Raw genomic sequence first — 14,282 nt, forward strand, 5'->3', positions numbered from 1 at the left:
ATTTTGCAGCTGAAGAAAAAGACCATCCAGCCCATAAAGCCTCAGCAAATGAGAAATATTTTTCAAAAGAACAGATGAGCTTTAGGCTCCTGATTTTTTGCTGAAAGGTGGTGTTATTTGGGCATTGAGTAGCTAACCTGTCTGTGGATATCTGGAAAATCTGTTCCTAAACAGTGATGCATAGAGGAGCATGTGAGACTTCTGCTCCAGCATATCCAACCACGTGAAACTAGGAGGGAGGAATGCCCAGCAGGCTTAAATGCAGAGTCAGAGCTAGGAGGCAATGTCTGGAAGACATCAGTTTCCCAGCCTAGTCCTCCAATATGAACAAAACACTGGTAGCTACCGCTATTACTGACAGGAGGTAACTAGTCTAGTCATGAGTTTATTTACAATATGTATGTGTGCACAGTAGGAGGAATTTATGGAGCAAACTATGACAAGAAATGTGTGCAACCAGTATTGTTGACAGGACAAAAGACTAGAATTTCTATAGTGTAGTATACTTGATTTTGGTAGCGTACACAGAAATCCTAGGAAATCTATTTTCAAAAGAGTGCACATAATTTTCCATGGTCATTAAAATATTTAAGTCTTGCTAAATGTTTTTTGTATCTGGTCTAAGACTGACCTGCCTAAAATTGAAAGAAAAAACTTGAAGCTCTTCTAAAATTCCTGTGTAAAAGATAACTAGTATCATTTTAAACAGGTAAGATGATTTTGCCAAGTACGTCTTTTGAACTTTTCCAGGAAATAATCTATTAGTCAAGAAAAAAACCTGTTGAACTCTTAAGTTTTTTCTGTATCTGCTGTGTGTTATTCTAAAATTAGTGCCTGTGTCAGATATTTCTACTGAAACAACTGCAAGAAAGTATTTTCTTTCTAGGAACTAGATAAATACTGAGCATTTGATAGAGTATTCTGCTTGTGTAATGCAATCATAGTGCAGTCCTTTGGAACCAAGGAGTTGGAAGAGTCTGAAAATACCTGTGAATCTGAGAGTTTTCAAAGATAAAGTTTATAAAATCTCTTCTTTGGGTTTCTGAAGAAAACTTAAATTTATTACAAAGGACAATTCCCTGTGATGATACTTGTTGCCAAAAGGATGAGTTTCATTTCTTTGGAAGAAAACTGAATGGGCTAACATAGGTTTTTTGGGGGGGAACCCAACAATGGTTATGTGAATTTGTACTTCACTTGCATGTAGTTCAAGTCATTGAACGTAATGACCAAGTTTGTGGAAGGATATGTATTTCTATAGGGGAGAATAATTCATTTTTTTTAGGTTGTAGTTGATTGCTTTTTAAAACTACTTTAGGAATAAGGGCAAGATGTTAAGAATATCTCTCTTATTTGTAGCTTGGACAAATTTCTCTGTCTTTCACCTCAATTCTCTAGGTGCTTGTTCAGGGTTTTTTTGTTGCTGTTGTTTTTTGGTGTGGTTTGTGGTGTGGGGGTTTTTGTTGTTGTTGTTCTGGGTTTTGGGTTTTTTTCCAAGACTTTTTATGCTGTTTGGATACATGGCTCTGGCCCCAGAGAAAAAGATAATCTTGTTTTGTTCCTGTTTCAGATTACATATCGACTACGGTATCTTCTCCGAGCAAGGTGTGATGCTTCACCGGTGACTAACAATACCATCCAGTTTCACTGTGATCCTAGCTTCTGGGCTCAAAACATTTTCAATCTAGGTATGATAAGGTTTTATTAGCCCTTTGGTGTCTTCATCCTATTTTGAAAGCAGCTTGCTTTCTGTGAAGATAAATGACCTCCACACTATTAATTTCTTGGTTTACTTTGTTAGATTTATTTCCTTACCTGTAGAAGACATTTAAAGTGTATCGTATGGGAAGAAGTATTATTTATGAATACTTATGATAAAGTATTAACAAACTTACCTTGCTTGAATGGTAGGTGTGATTTGGTGACAATAGCAGCTTTCAGTTTCCTGGACAATACGCATGCCTTCTGCCTTCTGAAACAAGGAACACAATCTCTAACCCTCTACAATCTATAACAGCTCTACCAATGTACAGAGAGGTGCAAGTGTATGTTTCTCTACAAAGGCAGAGAAAGAAAGTGTTAAGGCAGTGCTTTAAGGTGAACAAGCTCCTTTCCCCACACACCAGGACATTGGATGGTAGCAGGGAAATTCTCCAAGTTCCTTCTTTGTAAATAATTTTGTTTGGGAAAGAAATCAAAAGTGAATCTCTTGTTTCCAGAAACTGACTGTCAAGTTGTGTGGTGATAACTGTGAACTGCTGCTAAATTGAGATGATGCTTGTCAAGAGGGGGCTTTTTCTTGTGTTTGGTTTTGGGGCTCTTTTTTTTTTTTTTTTTTTTGTTTATTTAATGAGCTGCCGAAATATGTTCCCTTAAATTCTGAAAAGTGCTACGATAGAAATGGTACCTCTGTAGATCAGCATAGGAGTTCTTGTAACAGTTTATCTATTTAAGTGATAGATAAAACCAGATCACGTTTATCTGGTTTCAGAAATCACAACCTTTAGGCTGTTAGGTTTATGATCAGACATGTTCAATTTCTGTAGATAAATGAGATTTAAGAACCACTGAAGGAAAAATAAAACAAGGTCTGAGTAAAGAAACAAGTTACTTTGGGAATGGCTTGAATTCTAGTCAGGCTGCATATTGCTGACAAGGTGACAGCATCTGTACACTAATAGGATAGCTCTCTTACGGATTTCAGAATGTATTTAAGAAAAAAAATACAACATTTAAAGTGTTTTAATTCCACAAATTGTATGATAACCCATAGTTTTCTAGAATAATAGAAGGGAATCATTCTCTATAGTTCCTTTGGGTAAGTAGCTATACCACAGATGTTAAGGCTGGAAAGATTTTTGAAGATGTAATTAGACTTGGAGAGAACAGAATGAAAGTGCGGTATGGGTTTGACAGTTGATTGTAGTACAGTCAATACCATTCTTTGTCAAGGTAATTCCTATTCTAGAGAAAAAAAATAAAACAGATCTATTTTGACTGTAGTGAAATATTTCATACAGCTGTATATGGGAAGCAGTATTATTCATCTGCATTTTTCTCTGCTCATTTTATGGGAAACACTGACTAGACCTGTTACAGGCTTTATACAGTGTATTAGGCAATAGGTTGGTAGTTTTTTTCCATTTTGTTTAGCATATTTAATATTTTTATTAATGACTGAAGTGGTAGAATCATAATTAAAATGTATGCAACACCAAAATTACCAAGTGTCAGTATGAAAATAGTATTGTTGTTAGCTTTCTGCCCTACTCTGCACTACAGTATGTTGTCTGGCCTAGACTCCCTCTGTGTCTACGTCTAGATAGGAGACTAGAATGATGCTACTTGCATAGCTTCTCAGCTCTTGGGATGAAAAAGAGGAATATAAAATACAAGAAGTTTCCTCCTCCTTCAGATAATCTACCCCAAAATGAGCTGGGCTAGACTGCACAGGATCCACAGAGACTGATGGATATGAGGAGAGAAGTGGCAGAGGGTGATTTCAAGTTCTGCTGTAACAGGGATTGTCAAATTGCCATGTGGTGTACCTACCTCAGGAGGTGAACTCTCCTGGGAAGCAGGCTTAAATGTCTGGGAGAGAAGGGAGTATGAGGTGTCTATCTCCCACTTGTATTGAAAAGCTGTTGTGCAACCTTCCACAGATCATTGAAATTTTTAACTCTTGGTCTTGGACCGTAACTTCCCCTACTTCACTCTTTTAAACAAAGAATGTATCTTTGTCTTTTCCTGTACAGTGTGCTATTTCCTTGAATCAAATCAAACTCTGTTGTAGTTGGAATTCATGTGTCTTGGATGAGGTAGCCAGAATTTTACATGACAGTTTCATGTGATCACACTATATGTCTCTTCAGATAAAATCTCTCACCCAGCATTAATCTCAAAGTTACCTGTCTAGTCAAATTTCTGAGTCAGTGGAGAGAAATAAAACATGTCCTGGAGGTGCTCATCACATCCTAGAATTGGTGGTGTGTAGCAACTGAGAGTATCATTTGAGTATTCCATGATGTTGACTCAGAGGCAAGAAAGGATCACAATACCTTTAAGTTTTATGATACAGTTAAATCTTTTAATCAGGTGATTGGATCAGGATACTCTTTCCCTTTGAAACTTTGCTCCCTTGCTCTTCTGGAGAGGCCAGGACACCTTCCTAGGAGAATCCACTGTACAGAGGAGGCTGCAGCACAAGACAGTTTGCTATAAAATGGAACCATTTTTTTTCAGGGAAACAAACAAAATAAATGGAGTCCTCTATCTCATGTTCATCCATTCTTTACATTACAATAATGAATGATGACCACGTGGTATAAAAGGAACTCATTGTGAAAAATAGCATTTCTGCTAACTGCAGTATTTTGGTATTAATTTTATTTGTTTTGTTTAAACTAGGTTCTTTGGTAATTGAAGATAAAGAAACCCCACCACATATGCCCAAGAGCCCCGTGATGGAAACAAACTTACAGCCACCAGGCAGCTTACCTTCAAACCAGCTGTCTAAGTTTCCAACACAGATAAGCTTAGCTCAGCTCCGACTTCAGCACATGCAGCAACAGGTCATGGCTCAGAGACAGCAAGCTCAACGCAGAGCAGGTCCAGTAGGTTTACCAAATCCAAGAATGCCAGGAGCCATGCAGCAGCCTCCTGCTTCTCATCAGGTAAGTTATGACTATTTCCAAAGACGACTGTCTTTCTCCCATGGCACTGAAGGAGAAAGTATATAAAGATAAGAAGAAAGAAATTAAGTCTAGATACATAACTTCAGATAGCTTCACCTTCAGCACACAGCTATGTAAATGGGCTAGGGAACATTTTCTTTAGTGAGAATTGAATGGGCATTTTAAACTTGTCTGGGAAAATGTGTGATAGCACTCAGCCTGTTTTTATTCATTTAAAAAAAAATCATATGGTATCCAACCATATATAGTGCTGAGCTACATATTTTGTATTTTTGTCAAATGATTAAAAAGTGAATCTGTCATTAATTTTTTTTCCAAGGCTTTTTTGCATAAAACTCTGTGATTCGCCCATATATCTTTCAAAGTTGGAAATACTCTCACTGGCTCCTGTGATGTATCTGTATTTACTGTATCAGAATAATTCAAACCCATCTACTAGGTTTTGGGTTTAACATTGAAAATCAATGTGTTGTTTGACCAATCAGATAAATGGTGTGGTACTATTTATTTGCATCTAACTAGTTAAGATTTTCAGAATTTTAAAAGGACCACTTGGTAAAAATTTCTGGAACATTGAATAGGTATCGGCTAACTTGCAGAATTGTTTGTTTGTTTTCATGCAGGCACCTCCGCGCTTGATTCATTTTCAAAATCATAGCTCCAAGTCCAATGGTTCAGCTCTTCCTGCACAACAGATGAGATTTCCCCAAAATCAGAACCTACCAAGGCAAGCAATAAAGCCCAGCCCATTGCAAATGGCATTCTTGGCACAGCAAGCGATAAAACAGGTAGAGTTTCTTTTCCTTTTCACTGGCCATATAGAAATAAAACATCAAATGCGTTTTATATCATCTTACATTTCTAGAGTGCTTTTCAGGTAGAACAGAGACTGCATTTTTCTCTATGACAAGGTGCCCACAGTTTTCTTAATGAGATAACTGTCAAGTTTCTTTCATTTTGACAGTTCTAAACAGCTGAAGCATTACAGAAGTGAGCCACTGTGTGTGCTATGTAGGTGTTTCATTCTCTTGTTTGTTATTACTGTGATTTCTGGCCACATGCAAAACTTAACATGGCCATGGTCTGCACACGACAATCAGTGAAAAGACAAAATAGAAAATCCCACTATTTAGCTTGATATTAGTGACTTCACTAGGAACCAGGTAAAAGCTTGACTAAAAAGCTATACCTGCCACCATTCTCCAGAGTATGCCAAATCTGAACTTTTACAGATCAGGAGAGAAAACAAAGTGCACAGTTGTGAGACCTTTGCTGAGTTAGACTGATCAGTACCCAGCTAATCAGCAGCTGAACTGGGGCAGAAGCAAACACATCATGTTTTCTGGATGTTCAGGAAGGCAAATCTTTATTAAAAAGCATATTAATCCATGAGTTGTTAGGTATGTAGAAGGAAGGAGAAAATCATGTCCCTAGAGGCAAGCAGGGAAGAATCAAATGAATCTGATCTGTGACCTGAGAAGTGGAGTAATACCATTCATGTTAGCAATGCTTATGATGTCAGAGAACTAATTCCAACTAAATTGAAGCAAGCTGTACAATATCTAAGAGAACCTGTAGTAACAAAAAATGAAGTCACTTCTAGTCTGTGCCTCTGAAAAGGAATATTCACCTGTCTGAAAGCATTTCTTTCAAGTATTTTCATTATCTAATAATGTCTTTCTGAACCTCGAAACAGTAGATAGAACAACTGACTAAAAAGGAATTGAGCAGAGTCAAATTTCACCTACAGTTGCCATGAAATCCCATTAAAGTCACTGAAAACTGCATACGTCTAAATGAGAAAGAAATTTTGTCTGACTTGACTGTGCACTTCATATCATGGTGTTAAACATATACGTGGGTGGAGATCCAGTCAGTGTTTCAAATTCTTAATCGCTTTAAGTTGTTAAGGGAAGCACAACATCAAATACTTGATGGCGTCCAAGTGACACTATAGCTATTTACTTAATAAAGCACTGGAGCAGTTGTGCATTCAGCCTATTATCTGTAATACTTTTATTGTGCTAAAACTGTTATGTTTCTCCCACAACACTGTCAATGCAGCATGAAATATTAATAGATACTTAATGTTGAGATACAGCTTTGAATTGAAGAATTCACATTTATTTCTTCTACCCATAGTTTTCAACTACTTGTCATCTTCCCTTGTCTTCTAAGGTTGGTTCTTGAAATTAGATAACTTCAGAGTAAATCAGGATTTTGTTTGAATTGAGCTTCCTGAACTAAGCTGCTTGTTTAACTGCTGAGTTGGAACCAGTATATGCAGTAGATGTGATCTCTGGAAAAAAAATAATGCTGAATTGTGGATTATCGTCTTGTCTTTTTAGTGGCAGATCGGTAGTGGACAAACTTCAACTGCCCTTTCAACCGCTAGCAGCACAACATCTACTCCCTCCAGCCCCACAGTCACTAGTGCTGTAGGATGTGATGGGAAGACATATGGTCCCCCTGTGATAGATTTGAGTTCTCCAGTGGGAAGCTCCTACAATCTACCATCTCTTCCTGATGTAAGTGTAACATAAGAGCAATGTTTTATGGATTCTATTTTGAAGTAAGTCTTAATGTTTGTGAGAAGTAGAAACCTTTTAGACTGAAATTCTTGCTCTGTTTGTCAAAATGAGACAGTTCTAGAAAACAACAATGCAGGATTGCCTACATGTTGCTGGCAATAATCAGAACTGTTCTGGGAGCCAGCTGTTAGGACAACTAAGAAAAATAACATTGCAGGTTGTAATTGTAATTGGACTTGTTTATTTGGATGCTGCGTATTTTTTCCCCAGCCCCCATGATGATACTAACAAAAATGAGTTAGCTTAGTTTTCGTTCACCGATGTCCATAGATGGCACTGGTTTGCTGATGGTATTTCTGGTAAATCTTTAACTTTTTTTTAAAATATATTTTTAACTCATTGAAAGGGCTATCTTAGGTAGGTAATAATTGTTGGTATACTGGCTATATTCCTTATATAATTTCCTTTTGGTACTGCTTTTCTTTATATATCCTCTAACATGCCTGTGAGCCAGTGATGGAAGGAGCATCATAAGATCTTTTCTTAAGCTTCTAAACTTCTTTTTCGTAGCTTCTTCTGATTGGTACGTGTTTGTCAGAGGTCCATGTTAGAGCTGTTGAGTTTTAGTCAGTTGACTTTATTCTTCCAAATAACTGCCAAGCCTATTTTTGTGATCTAAGGTTTGTAGATATCTGAAATGTCATGGTTTTCTAGTCATATCTTGCTGTTAGTCCCTGTTTCTCCCACCTGTCTTTTGTTCTCACCAATAAATTATCAGATTAAAGTGTTCTATTTTTTTAAATAGAGTACATAGAGTACAGAATCACAGTATCTGTCAGGCTTAAGGTGAACTGCACAACACGATCATAAAACTACTGAGTCTGTGAGACATTTTAGCATACTGATTTTTGTGCACAGTGTTATGAACTCTTCTACTTGTATTTGGTTAAGTTTATGCTATTAAGATACATGGCCCAAATCACCGTAAATATGCTGACCTAGCAGAGGCTTCTGCATCCACTTCAGATAAGTCTAGCTTATAAATAGAAGTTTCAGTAGTCAATGCAGTTGATAGCAGTGGATTTGTGAGGTGTCTGGATAATTGAGAAAACTGATACCAAGGTGACCTGTTTTCTTATCAAACATGATCTTATGTATTGCAAACCCCCTAACATTTCAAAAGGACATTTCTCTTTTTATCAAACCAAAATGTCTAATTTTTACAGAAAGTTAGAATGGTAATTTGGGAGCCCCTAAAACAGAGTGCAGTTGTCTGGCCTGGGCTGTGGGTGGAAAGAGCAAGTGTTGGTTTTCTGTTTGCATTTTGAGTCCCATATGCACAGCCCCTGCCCAGAAGGTATGTGGGTTAGATAGAATTCAGTGTCCTTTGAGGTTCTTCCAGTCCTGTTCAGCACTAGTGGATTAATGGGTGGTTTGTGTATTGCTTACTATCTTTTTTAGAGTATATAACATGAGCATGTCAAAAGAAGGTATAGAGGTAAAAATTCATCTCCTACTTCAGTGTGTGAAAGCTCCCTGTCTGATATAAGTCTCCTCTGTAGCTGATGGAGAAAAATTGGCCCTTACAGAATCATCTGATCTTAAAATGAAGCACTGTCTGGATTTGGCCATTTCTTTTCTTTTTAGAGAAAGCAAGATGACCTGTTTTAAATTAACCACCTCACTTTTTGGATGGCTAAAGTTAGGTGAAATGCATTTTGGTCTTCACCTTCAAAATAACAGTATGGCAGAGGCATGGAGTGTTTTTTTGTTGTTGGTTTTGAGGGGTTTTGTTGTGGGGGGGGTTTTCCCCTCCCAACACTAACTGCTTCCCCTCTCTTACACACCTTTTAGATTGATTGTTCAGGAAACATCACACTGGATAATGTTGTAAGGAAGGATGGCACTGCAGAGCAGAATCAGCCAAAACCCCCTTCGAACAGAACTGTGCAGTCACCAAATTCATCAGTACCATCACCAGGCCTCTCAGGTAATTTGAATGTGGTGCAATTATCTGTTTAAGTGGTGTAATGGAAAAATCTAATGTGGCAATGTTAACACTGACATCAGAATTAATTACTTCTGTTTTATATCAAAGATGAGAAATACAAAAATGAAGACAAAGTTGTAGGAAACCCTAGTAGAAGGTAAAGTTGAGACAATATTTTAGCACTGTGAACAAAAGTAAGTGGCCAGATCTTAAAAACATGGAGGGAAAAACATAGTAGATTTTAGCAAATTGCACAGAAATCCATAGAAGAATGGCATTCTTAGGGGTATGCCAAGTTAAAACCTAGAAGCTGTGGTAAGAGGCAAGTATTTGAAAAAAGCAAGATAGGATGTTACAGGAGACAGTGACTACAAATGGTGACTTGGGAAGTTCAGTTGGATATGAGAAAATCTTTTTCACTGGAAGGGTAGTGCAGCCCTGACACAGGTTGACCACAGAAGTTATTGTTATGGGTAGCTGTCCTGCTTTCGGCTGGGATAGAGTTAATTTTCTTCTTAGTAGCTGGTACAGTGTATTTCAGATTTAGTGTGAGAATAATGTTGATAACACACTGATGTTTTAGTTGTTGCTAAGTGGTGCTTATTCTAAGTTAAGAATTGTTCAGTTTCCCGTGCTCTGCCAGCAAGCAGGTGCACAAGAAGCTGGGAGGGAGTACGGCCAGGACAGCTGACCCGAACTAGCCAAAGGGACATTCCATACCATAGAATGTCATGCTCAGTATACAAACCGGGGGGAGTTGGCTGGGAGGGGTGGATCGCTGTTTGAGCATTGGTCAGCGGGTGGTGAGCAATTGCATTGTGCATCACTTGTATTTTCTTGGGACTTATTTCTCTTTTTTGTTTGTTTGTTGGTTTTTTGTTAAATTCCTTTTCTTCATCATCATCATAATCATAATCATTATTAATTATATTTTATTACTATTATAATAGTTATTATTATATTTTATTTTACTTTAGTTATTAAACTGTTCTTATCTCAACCCACGAGTTTTACTTTGTTTTTTTCTGTTCTCCTCCCCTTCCCACTGGGAGGGCGGAGGAGTGAGTGAGCGGCTGCGTGGTGCTTAGTTGCTGGCTGGGGTTAAACCACGACAGTAGCTAAGTGTAGGGGACCTGAAGGACCCAGGGGATTCCTGTCACCATGCCTGGTGGCAATCAGCAGCTACTCCTTACTCCCATTTCCCAGTCTGGCCTGTAATGAAGCTATGTGAGCGTGAGTTCCCAGTAAGCACTCATGCAATGTTCGTGCACTCGCGTGGTGTTCACGCACTTGTGCAGATGAGCTGAGACAGTTGGATAATGCATTCACGGGCAGCACAAGGAGCCCACTCTGGTTTCTCAGAACCAATGCTCAGTGAAAATTCCTTCGCAAGCCTTTCGGCTATCTGGTCCCCAGACCTTTGGTCTCTTTCATATCTGGTCCCCAGACCTCTTTCTACTCATTAGCTCATCTGGCTTAAAGCTTCCTAGCAGATCTCCTAAGAGATCTGCTAGAATTTAATAAGGTAAGACAAAACAAACTGCAGTGATCAAGTGGAGGGGTCAGCCAGGCAAAGGTACTGACCTATCAGCCTGCTTACATGCAATGGGCCTGTTTTTATTCCTCTCCTTCCCTCTATTATCCCATGCTTCTCATCCTCTTCTGAATTTGTATTAAATGAGATACGAGTTAAATAAATGACACTGCAGGAGAAATTTTCCCCAAAACCTGTGTACTTCTGAGTCACATCTTGGACTTGGCACAGACCTGTGTTTTGTTTTAACCCGATTCTTCTATCCCAGGAGGAGTCAGTGTGACAAATATACACCCTCCAATTCGTTCACCCAGTGCCTCCAGTGTTGGGAGCAGAGAGAGGTAAGGAAAGAGTGGGAGAGAAGAAAATGTAACTTCCACTTCCACAGAACATGCCTCAGTCTCTTCTCTCGTTAATGCATATAGAAGTCACTGCCTCACCTTCTCTGTTAACAGGCCAGGCCTGATGGTTATTACAGCGCTCTTTGCATTCTAAAAGTAGTGATTTCATTTGTAATGTATTAATAGCACATCTAAAAACATGTTAGCTCTGTAAATGATGGCTAGGTTGGCATTATTAAAAGAACGCCAATTCTAAATTAGGTTTTAAATTCAGAAAAATCAGCCAAAGGAAAAAGTTGCATATTGAAAGTCCTCGTGAAACTATAAATGACTTCAGATTAAGGAACTGATGTTACAAAGAGGGTTATTAAGAATTTTCTGCCATAATACAGTTAGTTAAGTGAGTACTAGATAACTACTGAGTGTCTACACAAATGTTTTTACCCCTTAGTGATGGAATATTAATGAACAAATAGGTTTACACAATGTTGTTTGAAGAGTGCAGATCCATTAATGTGTTCCAATAAATTAGAGCGTACATCTGACATGAGATTAATTTTTCACGCAGAGAAAAATCAGATGACATTCATCCTACTCAAATTGGAAATGCAGATGCTTTTTAATATAGAATACCTTTTACTCTATTCCATTTACATGGTAAATTCTGTGAAGGACTCTTATGAACTGTTTAAATGTTTGAAGAGTTTTTTACTTGCATTTAAAAACTGTGATTCTATCTGCTGCTGCTTGAATTCATTTTGTTAGATTTAAAATTCTTCATTATTATTAAAAAAAAAGGCTGGTATTTTTTAGTTTGTTTATGACTAAACACATGAAAAAAGGACAGATCTAGTTCTAAAAGTAGGGGCCCAGTTTTGGTAGAGCTGTAAGGCTGGAAAACTCTTCCAAGAAATGTAAATATGTGTTTTATCTGGCTTCTTCGCTTGTGTGGTTTACAATGATCAGTTCAGCTCTGGAGAGACACTGGCCTTCCCCAAAATACAGCTGCATCTCCTCTGAAGTGGGATAATGTTCAGTTGAAGCACTTTTTTGTGTATGACCTAAAAGAAATGGAGATTATTTGCAAGTCTTGCACTAATGGGAAGTCAAACCATGAGTAATTCTCTAGTTCTGGAACTGCACCATTAAATTTTCCCTTTTTGTAATGCCTTTTCAACGTACACGAAAGGAAATAAACTTGGATGTCATATTCTATAAAAGTAATACTGTAGTGCTCAGGATTCAAAGCAGCAAAATGGATTAGCATCCTGAGGTCTCAGAAAGCATCACTGTACAAAAGGTGTCCAGTTCTGACTCTTAATTTTCTTTTTTCCTGCTTCTGTCTGTCATTTACAGTTCTGGCTCCTCCAGCAGGCCACCAGGAGCTGATTCTACACACAAAGTCCCAGTTGTTATGTTGGAGCCGATCAGAATTAAACAGGAGTCAAGTGCACCAAATGAGAACTTTGATTTCCCAATTGTTATAGTGAAGCAGGAAACGGATGAGGAATCCCGGCCTCGGAATGTAATGTTAACACTTATAAAGATCTCCTTTCTCTTTGGTGGAGGGTATTTCGCATTTATGGGGAATAAAATAATTTATTAATATTCTGTTGGGGACTTTTTTAGGGGAAAACTAAAAAGCTAAATAAAAGGAAGAGGTGAAATTCAAAATCAGACTAGCTCTAATGCCAATTCAATTAACTGGTGTGATCAGACTGCTTTTACCCACTGAAAACCTGGGAAGACAGGAAATAGCTTGCAAACATCAAATTTTCATGTGGTGCTAGGAAGTGTTTCTAATTATAGTGCAGTAATATACACAAATAAGGTTGCTAGAGTTTGGGGGTATCAAAGATAAGTTTTGTTTTTTATTTATGTTGCAAGTTGTACGGCTGCTTGCATGTAAGTTTGTAATTCTGGTCAGTTTACTTGTTAGGTTCGTGCAAATTCACATAAATATTATAATCTGGCTTCCTTTGTTTCTTCTTACAGGCGACCTTTTCAAGAAGCATACTTACTTCATTGCTGTTAGATAGCAATCATAATTCCAATTCTGATGAAGCTGTCTTAAGAACAGATGCACCGGACAGCACAGGTGATCAGCCAGGGATACTGCAGGAGAACACATCCAGTGGGAAGACAGGATGGATAGGTTCCTCCCACATCGGGGAGGGCAGAAAAGAGGATGATCCCAACGAAGACTGGTGTGCAGTATGTCAAAATGGAGGGGAGCTCCTTTGCTGTGAGAAGTGTCCCAAAGTATTCCATCTTTCTTGTCATGTTCCTACATTGATGAGCTTTCCAAGGTAATTATGAGCCCTTCAATTCCATCTAAACTTGCATTAAAAGGCATAAGCTTTGTATTGTGAAGCCCAGTACGAGAAGCTTCAGCCTCAAAGCAAGCAGTGTGTTCTTGAATACAGAAGTTTTATTAATTGGTGAAAATTGGAATTTGCTTTGAAACTCCAGTTTCACTTTACAGATTGGCAGTCACAATAATAAAACTCTTCACTTATTTGTCAATTAAGCAAGATCGCTTACATCTAGGGCGTCTGTTATTAAAATTGGGCTACAGAATTACCAATGTCATAAAATGTTTTAAGGATGACATAAAAGATTTACATCTGTTTAATAATAATACAAAACTTAAAGAAAAATCTAAGCTAATATAGTATTAAATATATTATTATCTATACTGCTAAACATGGCTACAGTCCAAGCATGGGATGTAGCAACTGGCGTCTTCTAGTAACATCTCGTTCAATGTTGAAACAAGCAGTAGGCTTTCTTGATTGGCTGTTACAAAACAACTACTCAGTTTCTTGAGTTTCAAAATGCACTCTTAATAGGTTGTTGTTATAAGAATTACTGGCGTTTGCTTCTGGAATTAGTGTCTTTGATTAAAATAAATGGCATTTTGCAGTGTTCCAACATGCAAATGCCATGCAATAAGCTTATTAGTATTACAGGATAAAAGCATCTGTCATAACACGCACATTGTTTAATGCTTTTATAAATACTAAGTTTTCTTATTAAATATCAGCATAGTTTGCTGGTGTAAAACATTGGGATAGCAACTTAGTTTAATACATTGATTATCTCTGTGCTACTCTGAACAAGCATACTTCTGCAAGCATATCTACTCTTTTAAATGTCACTAGAAATGTTACATAAAAATGTTTCTTTTAC

The 14,282-nt window shown here is 37.7% G+C and overlaps 1 protein-coding gene across 2 annotated transcripts in view; it reads left to right on the plus strand.

Moving 5' to 3' along the window:
* TRIM24 (tripartite motif containing 24) overlaps nucleotides 1–14,282 on the plus strand; it is a 67,447-nt gene that overhangs the window by 44,798 nt on the left and 8,367 nt on the right. The window contains exons 8-15 of one of the 2 annotated variants that reach the window (XM_052790349.1): nucleotides 1,571–1,688; nucleotides 4,408–4,672; nucleotides 5,314–5,482; nucleotides 7,043–7,222; nucleotides 9,080–9,215; nucleotides 11,018–11,090; nucleotides 12,447–12,615; nucleotides 13,086–13,399. In XM_052790349.1, coding sequence (XP_052646309.1) covers nucleotides 1,571–1,688; nucleotides 4,408–4,672; nucleotides 5,314–5,482; nucleotides 7,043–7,222; nucleotides 9,080–9,215; nucleotides 11,018–11,090; nucleotides 12,447–12,615; nucleotides 13,086–13,399 — 1,424 coding nt within the window. Of the gene's footprint in view, nucleotides 1–1,570; nucleotides 1,689–4,407; nucleotides 4,674–5,313; nucleotides 5,483–7,042; nucleotides 7,223–9,079; nucleotides 9,216–11,017; nucleotides 11,091–12,446; nucleotides 12,616–13,085; nucleotides 13,400–14,282 lie in introns of both variants that reach the window. The other variant, XM_052790350.1, reaches the window with a different exon arrangement.

The sequence above is a fragment of the Harpia harpyja genome, chromosome 6, assembly GCF_026419915.1.
Source record: "Harpia harpyja isolate bHarHar1 chromosome 6, bHarHar1 primary haplotype, whole genome shotgun sequence".
NCBI classification, from domain to species: Eukaryota; Metazoa; Chordata; class Aves; order Accipitriformes; family Accipitridae; genus Harpia; species Harpia harpyja.